At 34.2% G+C, this 12,216-nt stretch overlaps 1 protein-coding gene across 10 annotated transcripts in view; it reads right to left on the reverse strand.

Moving 5' to 3' along the window:
• LOC106881484 (nesprin-1) overlaps positions 1 to 12,216 on the reverse strand; it is an 811,219-nt gene that overhangs the window by 310,718 nt on the left and 488,285 nt on the right. For all 10 annotated transcript variants that reach the window (XM_052966929.1, XM_014931893.2, XM_014931887.2 and 7 more), the window contains 4 exons: positions 10,828 to 11,004; positions 8,131 to 8,292; positions 6,781 to 6,951; positions 5,627 to 5,803 (listed from right to left, as the gene is read on the reverse strand). In XM_052966929.1, the coding sequence (XP_052822889.1) occupies positions 5,627 to 5,803; positions 6,781 to 6,951; positions 8,131 to 8,292; positions 10,828 to 11,004 (687 nt within the window). The remainder of the gene's footprint in view (positions 1 to 5,626; positions 5,804 to 6,780; positions 6,952 to 8,130; positions 8,293 to 10,827; positions 11,005 to 12,216) is intronic.

The following is a 12,216-nucleotide window of genomic DNA, read 5'->3' on the forward strand; positions in this document are numbered from 1 at the left end:
AATAATAATAATAATAATAATAATAATAATGATAATAATAATAATGATAATAATAATAATAATAATGATAATGATAATAATAATAATAATAATAATAATGATAATGATAATAATAATAATAATAATGATAATAATAATGATAATGATAATAATAATAATAATAATAATAATAATAATAATAATAATAATAATAATAATAATAATAATAATAATAATAATAATAATAATAAACAATCTTTTCTACTATAGGTACAAAGCCTGAAATTTTGTAGGTAGGAGGCTAGTCGATTACATTGTCCCCCAGGGCTCAATTGATACTCATTTCATTGACCCTGGATGGATGAAAAGTAGAATTTGAACTCAGAATGTAAAACCAGATGAACAACAAATTGTTACTGATATCACCATAACATACAATTATGCTGACTACGACTGGTTATTTGTATTAGTTTCAAGTCTTTCTTATACCAAGTTCAAATCCCACGGGAATTGACATTGTCTTTTCATCCTTCAGGAATCAATAAGTATCCGTCACAAAGTGCTGGGATCAATATCATATAATTATAGCCTTACAGCTATGTTAGAAATATCCTCCACAACCACCGCCTCCCCCACTACCCTCCTCCGCCACCACCACCACCACCACCATTATTGTTGTAGTTGTTATTATTTTTAGTGACTGACAAAAGAAATTATCATCCCCACCGCTATCACTGCCATCATCATCTCCAGCCTCACCACCACTACCACCATCATCATCATCACCATCATCATCATCACCATCATCATCATTAGCAGTGGCATCCTAATTGTTGTTGTTGTTCTTCTTCTATGCTTTGAGTACATTCTTTCAAGTCTTTCACTGCTGCAACCACCAGGTTCTCTGCTACATTCGTAAGGTTTGCGGTGCTCTGTTGGGATGGGAAGGGTCGGAAGTGTAGGAAGGTGTTCATATTAAATCTAATTTGCTGGTTGAGGAGAAAAAAGGTGGTGGCATTATTTTGTTGTTGTGTTCTTTGTGTGTGTTCTTTTTTTACTGTTACTCTTGTTTGTTGCGAACATTTCTGTAGCATTAAGAGAATATTGCGATGTGAGTCGTGATATTGAACTGAAAGTGTCTCACATAGAATGCATGCTGTGCCAAACAGGGCTAAATATTGGTTTCTTTAGTGCTAAATTGTGAGCTTTAATAAATTCTATTCCGTTCCTTACGTTATATTCTCTTTTATACCCAGTGAACCTGTCATTTTACAAGCAGCTTTTGGTCTCATTCTGGACCTATGAATAAAGCGTAGCTTTTTATTCCTGCCTTTGATTAATCTTTGATATCTAGTAGTTCACTTTGATATTATAGTCCATCTAGACAGGTATATCTCAGAGTTCCAAATTCGGTGCGTGTTGATCCATGTAACTACAAAGACTGGCAGGCTAAAAATTAGGTCATTGATTGTCCCCCTATGTTGACTGCTGTTCATGTTAGCTTCCTGTTTTATTGATGTTGTTTTTATTATAGTTTAGTCCTAAAGCCATGAACTGGCTGATTCATTAGTACTTCAGACAAATTAGTAGGTTTTCTCTAGGCACTCTACACTCTGAGTTCAAATCCCACCGATGTTAACTTTGTCTTTCATCCTTCTGAGGTCAATAAAATAAGTACCAATTGAGCATTAGGGTCAATGCAATCAACTAACCCACTAACCCCAAAATTGCTGGCCTTGTGCTAAAATTTGGAACAATTATTGTTTAGCCCCATGTAAACACTGGTTCCAACCATAACCATCTTACTTTTTTACCATTGTTTGTTCAGATGCAGTGTATCCTTATGCAACATATACTTTCTTCTTAAAGACACTGGTGTGATTTGAGAGATATTTCGTTACTGTATTCTAGTAGGCTGGATGACTGCATAGAGAATCTTTTGTTGGGCCCAAGTATATATTTATATTAAATTATCAAATCAGTGAATTATTTTCACACCAAAACTATACATCCTCCAAGTCATTTTTGGCCAGGTAGTTATCTATTATACTTTGCTGAAGAGGTCTAAGATTAAAACATGTCCAAGATTGTTTCAATTCTTACAAAATTTTAGTCAGTTGAAGAAGAAAAAAAGAGTAATGTCTTGACTGCCTCTTTTTAGATGAACTTTCATTAATGCTAATAACTTTTCTTCTAATGATGGTTAAAATTTTAATTCATTAAAAATTATTTTTTAACTCATCCTGTTTAAGTATGGTAACTTGCACTTAACTAATATGCTCTTCATGCAGAAGATGCCTTTGGGAAATTTTCCAGTGTTTTTATTTTATTTTAAATTTTAAGTGTTCTGGTATGTATGTGCTGACTTTATGGCTCCACTGAGGAGGTTTAATAAAACCAAAACATGTTCAGAATTGTTAGTGTAGCAACCAAAGGTGAGAGCATGCCCCCACCTCCACCACCATATACCTCTATCGCATTTTTGATTAATTAAAATTTCAGAGTTTTCTGCTTTGTCTCTTTTGAAATAAGTGTTCATTAACACTAATTACATTTTTTCTCATTATAAATATTACTGACATGGCTTCAGAGTAAATTAGTTCATTTAGTGTAATAATCAAGATTGTTTCTGTGGAAAGAATTACTAGGAGGATTTGCCTGTTTTTGGCTATTATTTTCCAGAGATATTTACCCATTTGTAGCTTGGTGAGGTGTTTACATTGATTTATATTAATTGATTTGTTATTATCATTTCTACTTCTATTTTGTTTATTGTTTCTATTCAGATTCTTTCTTGCTTAACAGTTATTGTTCTGTTGAACTATTTTTTTTTTTTGTTTGAATATTTTTTTTTCTCTCTGTCTCTCTCTATTTTATAGTAATGATCAGTTCCTGTCAAGCTATTTTTTTTATTTTCAGAATAACACAATGTTTAAACCCTGATATGTTTTTGTTCGATCTTTTCTATCAGTTATTATCGGTGCTGTCTAAACTTTATTTCCAAAATATTACCGATTGCAATTTAAAGACCATAGTTTCCAGACAATTTTTCTACCTCTTTAATAACAATATTGATTATCTCATTTCATTGTTACTCATTGGTATTGTTACTCATAAACCAGGCTTGAGGCTGTGTATTGTAGGGTTTAGCTGAACAAATCAACTCCAGTACTTATTTTTCTTAAGGTCTGATGCATATGCTACCAGTCTCTAGGTAGATGATACACTGTGTTGGATTAATTTAGTATTGGTTAAGCTGTTACACAGAAGTCATTACCCAGAGTTTGTAATACCATAAATTCAAATCTAAAGACAGGCAGAGTAAACTAAAAATTATATAATGAACTCTGGCTTGAACTTGAATCAAATTAGTGCAGCACCTTTCTGAAAGTTATATAAACTGAAGCTCTGCCGGATAAAGTGATCTTTCCATAAATACAAGGAAAGACTAACAGTAGATTTGAACTCATGATCTATGAGCAGATAGCCCAGTACCTTATCCACTCAGTCTACTCACTTTGTACATTTACCTGTATTTTTATATTGCATTAATATTCAGTTCCATGTGAAGGCACATGGCTGAGTGGTTAGGGTATTCAGCTCACAATTGTAAGGTCATGAGTTCAATTCCTGGCAGCACATTGTGTCCTTAAGCAAGACACTTTATTTCATATTGCTCCAGTCCACTCAACTGGCAAGAATGAGTTGTACCTGTATTTCAAAGGGCCAGCCCTGTCACATTCTGTGTCATGCTGATTAAGGGTACACATATCTGTACATTGCTCAGACACCCGCATGTTAATTTCATGAGCCAGTTGTTCTGTTCATTGGATCAACTGGAACCCTCTAGTCATAACCAATGGAATGCCAATCTGTTCCACTTACAAAAGAGGTTTGCAATCATGCTTCGTTATTTATCACTTAATGTAGGTATTTTTCTAGATCCATCAAAATAACTATACAATAATTACTATTTTGTATTAGATGTCCGAGCTTCTTCATTGTCTGTGCCTGTGTTGTAGTCATATTCTAACATCATCAAAATGGAGTATAACCTCCTGGTTTTATTATATATACCTTCATTATGACATCAGAAAAAAATTACTTGCAATATTTATTTTGAATCTTTACAGTCAGAGTTCAAATCCTGAAAAGGTCAACTTTGTCTTTCGTTCCTCCAGGGTCAATAAAATATAATACCAGTCCAAAGCTGGCATTAATGTAATGAACAAATACCCTTCCCTGAAAACTACTGATCTTGTTCCTAAGTCAGAAATCACATTACAGATATTTCAGCTCAGTTAATTTTTAATTTCTGAGTTTTTTTATATTATATTTTTATTTTTTATTGGAGGTTAGCAAGCAACCACATATTTTCATATTTCTGTTGCAATACACTGCCTTTGTTTCAATTAATTTCTAAAAGAATGAAGAATTTAGTAAAATATCTGTCATTATTATGGTGTCTGGAACAAAAATAAACATGAAATTTTGATGGAAGGCTTTAATTTAGATCACTTTGACCCCATAACATTCAGATTACTCTACCAAATGTAACAATTAATTATTCACATTGCTTTGAATTAGTCATACATTACTTTGAGATTTTGATGATGTGATTGTTTCTTTTAGAATGACATTGTAGGGTAGGTCTGAAAGTCTTGATTTGACCACTTTGAACATAAAGCAGGAAGGATATTTTGGCTTAAATGTGAAAGGATTAAATCATGAAGTTTGTAGCCTGACCAGCTTTTGCACAAATCAGTGAAGGTTTTGTTTAATGATTTCCATATAAGAACAAATATATTTTGGTTGAGCTCAGAATGTCTGGAGGATTTTCATTACTGAGGAGAGCAAACAAGGTCAAAACACTGGTGTCTGATGATCTACCGACATCCTGAGTGAGACCTGTGTATTTCTAACACACAAGTCCCTTTGAGAATTTTGTCTAAGATAAGATATTATAGTTAGTACCATTACACAAAAACAAACATACACATATATACATACACACACACACACCACACATATATACACACACACACACACACATATAACCGCTCAAGATATTATTTAAATCATTTATATCACCATATATATACCTATACATATATACATACATATATACATATATATATAAACATACATATGTGTGTACATACATATATATAAACACACACACATATATGTATAAATATATATATATATATATGTACACAAATACATAAACATGAATTATAAATGTTATATTCATTGCTATTATAGTTTATAACATTTATTGAATATGTAGAGTACAGCTTTTACATTTTCTTAGGTGTTAATTAAATATACCATTAGTCATAGTCAATTCAATCTGTACAGCAATAATGTTTCCTAATTTTCCTCTTTGTGTCTCCAATAACGATGATGATGATGATTATAATGACACTTATGATAATGATAAGGAGGAAAAAGACAAAGTCAGTGGTAATGGCAACAGAGAATAAACAAATGGTAATGTACAAAGTTAACTAATCAAGATCTAAATATAAATAATTCATTAATAACTAACAATATTCTGCAATTCTGCAATGATAAGAATAAAGATGCTAATTGTAATTATCAAATACGGAAAGACAGTTTTAATGGTGTCATTAAAAATATTTACTTGAAGTTTGGTAATCTCAATTCCAGCAGCCTCTTCATGAAGTTTGGATGGTTGTTCTTCCAGTTCTTTTAGTTCTTCCTTCTTCTGTCGAACTATGGCTCTCAGGTCATTCTTCAGTGTATCAACAGCCTCCCAAGACTGGATTACATCACGTACAGAATCTAGACGGTTCTCAACCTGAAAGAAACATTTCAAGAGAAGGAATATTATTTCAATAGAGAATAGTGAGAGTAGATTTTGCAATGGATATTTGTATTCTGTCAAGAACCATTACCTAAAGAGGTCTTAGTCTTTTAATAATGAGAGAATTTGGGAAATATTTCAGCTCAACAAAACATACAAATCTTACACTCATGTCAACCAAATACACACTTCACTCATTCTCATATCAACCAAATATATATACTTCACTCACACTCATGTCAAAGTACATCTCACTCATTCAATAAAATACATCTCGCTCACACTCAACAAAATACTCACCTCATCCACATTCATGTCAACAAAATACACACTTGACTCAACTCAATTTGAACTCATGTTGAAAAACAAAAATACAGACCTAAATCTCACTCATGTCAACAAAATAAACACCACACCCCTTCTCATGAGAAGAAAGAACACACCTCACCCACACTTATGTCAACAAAATACACACCACATTCACCCTCATTTTAATAAAATCTGGCTCCTGTGCCAGTGGAGCGCTAACAGCACCATCCGAGCTTGATCATTGCCAGAGCAGCTGTCTGGCTTCTGTGCCAGTAGCACATAAATAGCACCATTTGAGTGTGATTGTTACCAGCATTGCCTACTGGCACTTGTGCAGGTGGCACATGAAAACACATTCAAGCAAGGTCGTTGCCAGTGCCGCTGGACTGACTCCTGTGCAGGTGGCACGTAAAAAACACCATCTGAGCATGGCCGTTGCTAGTACCGCCTGACTGGCCCTCGTGCCGGTGGCACGTAAAAGCACCCACTACACTCTTGGAGTGGTTGGCGTTAGGAAGGGCATCCAGCTGTAGAAACTCTGCCAAATCAGATTGGAGCCTGGTGCAGTCATCTGGTTCGCTAGTCCTCAGTCAAATCGTCCAACCCAGGCTAGCATGGAAGGCGGACGTTAAACGATGATGATGATGATGATGATGACATACCTCATTCATCTCTGAAACGAGATTATGATTGACTTTCTGGGAGAACTTCTGTAATGGTGAATTGGCAATAGCTTCTGAAATTTCATCTTCTTTGGTTGTTTCAGTCACTCTGCACAGACTAAGGCTGGTGTTCAAATCCTGCTTCATGGTAGAAAGTTTATTCCACATGTCCTGTAAATAATAATAATTATTATTATCATTACTATTATAATAATACTTTCAAATTTTGGCAGAAGGGGAGGAGATAAGTCAATTACATCAACCCTAGCATCCAACTGGTATTTATTTTATTGACTTCGAAAGAATGAAAGGCAAAGTTGACCTCAGTGGATTCTGAACTCAGAACATAAAGATGGATGGAATTCTGCTAAGCATTTTGCCTGATGTGCTAACAATTCTGCCTTACTACTACTACAACTACTACTACTACTACTACTACTACTACTACTACTACTACTACTACTACTACTACCAACAACAACAACAATTCTTGGTTGTGGTCAATGACGAGAGTAGACGTGATACCAATAGTAATTGATGCACTGGGAAGTATCAGCACTCAGCTACCAACATGGCTGAAAAAGATTGTTGCGAGTGTGAAGGTAAAACACCTACAAAAATCAGCATTGCTTGGAACTGCAAGAATTCTTAGCAGAGTTCTTGAAGCATGACCAGTAAACAAGTGTCACCTTAGTCTGCTGGCTGTGGACAGCTGACGCTTTCCATCATACCCAGCAAAACAAGCTGTGAGTTTTCATATAATAATAACAATAGTAATAATAATGATAGGGATCAAACCTAAAAGCATGAGGTTGTAAAGAAAATTTTTTAACCATGTGACCATGGCAAATATTCTGTGAGGCTGGTGTCAAGTTCCAGAAAAAAGTTATCTCACATCCACTTAGAAGAATCCATTTTTAGTTTACTCATACTAAGTAAAGGTTTAGGCTTGGGTATGGCTGTGTGATTAAGAAATTCACTTTGCAACCAGGGGCTTTTGAGTTCAGTCCCACAGTGTGTCAGCTTGGGCAAGTGCCCTTTACAATAGCCTTGTGAGCAAATTTGATTGATGGAAAGCGTGTGTGTGTGTGTGCATGAATTTGTTCTGTCTCCCACTAATTCACAATCAGTGTTGGTTTGTTTACGAACTTAGTGGTTCAATAAAAGAGATCACTAGAGTAGGTACTGGACTTAAAAAAAACGTCCTGGGGATAATTTGTTCAACTCAGCCTTTCAAAGTGGTGCTCCAGCATGACCACAGTCCAATGACTGAAACAAATAAAAGATAAACAATGGAGAAACAAATAAGATATTTTACAAATATTAAATAAAAGAAACCCCAAAACTTACCTTGGTTTCTGTCAACTGTTCTTTTGCATCGGCCAAGTTATCTACAGAACGAGAATCAATTGTTGCTTTCCATTGAGGAAGAGTTTCTGAAAGGTATGCATCAAATGTTCTCAGCTGTTCTTGGTGAGTGTTCCATTGTTGCAGGCTGTTATTCAGATGATCCTTTAATAAAACCAGTAAAGATACATCATCATCATTTAATGTCTGCTTTCCATATTGGCATGGGCTAAATTGGTAAACTGCAACAGGTTCTAATCTTCTACAGCCAGATTCCCTTCCTAACACCAACCACTCCATGACTGTAATGGCCACTTTTTACGTGCTGCTGACATCAGCCACAACTATGCTTTCACTTGGCTTGATGAGTTTTCTCAAGCATGCGTTGCATAATTTCTATGTATTGAATTGGCAAAGATAAATATGAAGTTGAAACATTCATGCCTCTCTGAAATTTTGCAAGGTAGGGAAAAGAGAACGAAGGTTACTGTGACATTACCACTCCACCACATTACCTGGTAAAACAAGCCAATGAGGAAGTCCCTAAATCAGTGGTTTTTCATATGGAGCCCTATGATTTCTATTTTACTTGAGTGGCCCCTAATAGCCATTTAATGTTTTAAAACTAGTTTTGTAAATACTTCTTCCAAAATTCCATTTTTATTTCACATATTCACGTGTGTAGGACTTCAAAAGTACACCCTAAAATATTTTTCAGTGGCCAGAAAAAGTTAAACTATGTAAAAACATTAGAGAAATAAACCTAGATGTTTTTTGCAATAAATACATCTAAAGTTAAGTTGTTTTCATGGACCTTTAAAATACTAATATGGATCCCCAATTCCTTGCATGGATCCTCAAAATGCTTATATGGACCCCCAGATGTCATACGGACTTCGACTGAGAACTACTGCTCTAAATGGCCATTTAATTTCCTAGAAATAGCAGTCAAATTTCTCTTCTATCACAGCCCTCTCTCTTAAAAAAAAAACAAAGAAAAAGTAAGGACACATTATATAATGTAGTTGTAGACACACTTTCTAGAAAAACTGTTAGGCTGGTCCTGATTGGAACACCTTTGATCATGGATCTGCTCAACAGTTCAGCTGCTCTAGTAAATAATAAACTCAGAATAACAAGTTTGAAAGCCTTCAGAGCAACCTTATGCAAAATTTTGCTGTCCCTTCATGTTTCTAGTTGAGACTTGTATGAATTAAAGCAAAGCCAAATAATAGTAATAATAATAATAATAATAATAATAATAATAATAATAATAATAATAATAAGAAGAAGAAGAAGAAGAAGAAGAAGAAGAAGAAGAAGAAGAAGAAGAAGAAGAAGAAGAAGAAGAAGAAGAAGAAGAAGAAGAAGAAGAAGAAGAAGAAGAAGAAGAAGAAGAAGAAGAAGAAGAAGAAAAATTTTGGTACAAAGCCAGTAATTTTAGGCAGGGGAATAAGTCAACTACATCAGCCCCAGTGCTCAACTGGTACTGTTTTTACTGACCTCAAAAAAACGAAGGACAAAGTTTACCTTGGTGGCATTTGAACTGAGAACGTAAAGAGCTGGAAGAAATGTTGCAAAGTATTTTGTCTGGCAGCTGACTGCCTTAATTATAATGAGACAATAATAATACTCTTGTGTTTTTCTCTGTCACAACATATGAATGAGAAAGGAAGGGGTGATAGATGAATAAGGAAGGAAGAAGTGATGGCAAACTGGTATTGGGATCATTTCAACTTTGTGTGAGTATATGTGTGTATGTGTGTGCATGTACAAGAGAAGTATGTGAATGTTTGTATGTGTGAACCAGCGTTCTTTCAGTGACAAACAATGATCAATGTCACATCTCAAAAAGACAACCACTACATAACATTGACAAGTGTATTAATTTGATTTACCGTCCATATTTATATATTAAATATTACAATTAGACATCATTTATGACAGCACGGAGCCAGCCAGTAAAACAATAATAACTGATTCTAACATAAAGCACAAGGTCAGCAACTTTGAAAGGAAAGGAATAGTCAATACCATCGACTCCAGTACTTGACTGGTGCTTTTTCTACCCTGGGAGGAGGGAAAAAACAAAACTGACTTTAATGGATTTGAACTCAGAACATAAAGAGGTGAAATAAATGCCACAATGAATTTTGTCTGGTGATCTAACAGTTCTGCCAATTCACAGTCCTCATATGGTGATGATGACGACAATGATTACGATGATGATGATGCTTAGATTCCAGAGAGAGAAAGAGCTTGTATTAAAACTTCAAACTATGATAGATGAAACTGAAGTGCTCTTATTAACAATTTTTATGAAGAAACTAATGTGGAGGCTGTTCTATTTGGGATGACAAGCGACAAGAATAACACTCTTTAATATTTCATTGCATGCATCGTTCTAAGACTATCTTCCATTTATTTTATCATAATAAATTAGAAAACATTGAGAGCCATACTGCTTTAAGTAAAATTGCCACATGAAGTTGCTGTATTAACAAATGTGAAAGGACTTTTATGTGAAAACTCTCTAAACATGATTTTTATAGTAATACCCTTCTGGGACTACAAAGAGAGTAACTATGAAGTAAAAGGCTAAAAGAAAAAGGTATTTCAAATAAAAGACCATTAGGAAGATTAGCGTTTAGATGATGATGATGATGATGATGATGATGATGAGCCATTCAATATACCTACCTTGATTTGATTGGCGGACACAACAAGATTATTGTATCCATCAGTCAAGTGTTTCAGCTGGGCATCAACCATTGTTTGCATATCAGGAGAATCTTTATTGCTGTCAACCAAGTCGATACCTTTTTGTTTCACGTCTTCTAAATCTGAAGCATGCTGCTGGATTTCTTCCATTAAATTCTGAGAGAAAAAGGTAAAAAATAAAAATAGAAATTAAGATTAAGGAAGAAAAAAGGGCTTCAATATATGATGCAACTGGCATTGATTTGATATAGTTGCCATTTTTAGGGACATCTCTGACATCTGATCGAGTATATCAATCAAATTTTATTAAGTTAGGATTTATGTCAGTTCTAAGCTCAAAAAATATTCTGGATGAAGTAGTTGAATCCAGCTTGAGAATATTGGGTAATATGGATGAGAAAAACAGGAAGAAAAAGATAGTAATGATAATGGTGATGATGATGATGATGATGATGACAATTGCAACGATGATGATGATAATGGTGGTAATGATGGTGTTGGTGATGATGATATAAAGAAAATAATTAATTTAAGAAAAGAGTTTTAAGTTTCCAATAATCCTTGCTCCATATTTTAGAGCATGGACCACAAAGATTTATGGAAGAAAAACTGAGAAATCATTATGTTTATAGCTTATTGGATGCATCATCTATGGAATTGAGATGAAGTAATTCCAAGATGTGTGCTATATGTTATACAGGTACAGGTACAAACAAGTGTTTAAGAAGTTTACTGAGCTGCCATGTGGCTCTGGGTTTGACATCAATGCATGGCACTAAGAGCATCAGATCCTTCAATACCATGTGAATGGAATTTGATAAACAGACACTATTTATTACATACATGGGTTCGCTTGTGTGCATGTGTGTTTATATATTTCACCATATTTTAGTGAAGAATGTGAACGCTTAAAAAACTGGTGCTCTTTGAGCTAAATTCACTGAATTATAAACACACCCTTTGCAGTGTCACTGTCAGAAATACAGTGAACCAGTGATTGGTTAATAAGAAACTTGTAACCAATGATATTATAGTTCACAAATTATGATACTAAAATAAAAAAGTGATAATAGGAACTAAATTGCTCCATGTTTAAGCTTTAACATCCAATTAAAAATTTTTCAAGTGTAACAGCTCATCAACTCCATGAAATTTCAATTCTTGCTTAGCAATAAAGAAGTTCATTTATTTTGATAGTATATTAGGAAAAGCATGAACTTCACAACTTCTTGTTTTCAAAAGCAAAGGGATAAGTTATCAATTAACAGATAATCTTTATTACAAAAATCAACTGATCTTCCATTTTATGGTGTGAGTGTGAGTGTATAGGTATGTATGTATGTATGTATGTATGTACGTATATATATA

This window comes from Octopus bimaculoides, chromosome 4, assembly GCF_001194135.2.
Source record: "Octopus bimaculoides isolate UCB-OBI-ISO-001 chromosome 4, ASM119413v2, whole genome shotgun sequence".
In the NCBI taxonomy this organism is placed as follows: Eukaryota; Metazoa; Mollusca; class Cephalopoda; order Octopoda; family Octopodidae; genus Octopus; species Octopus bimaculoides.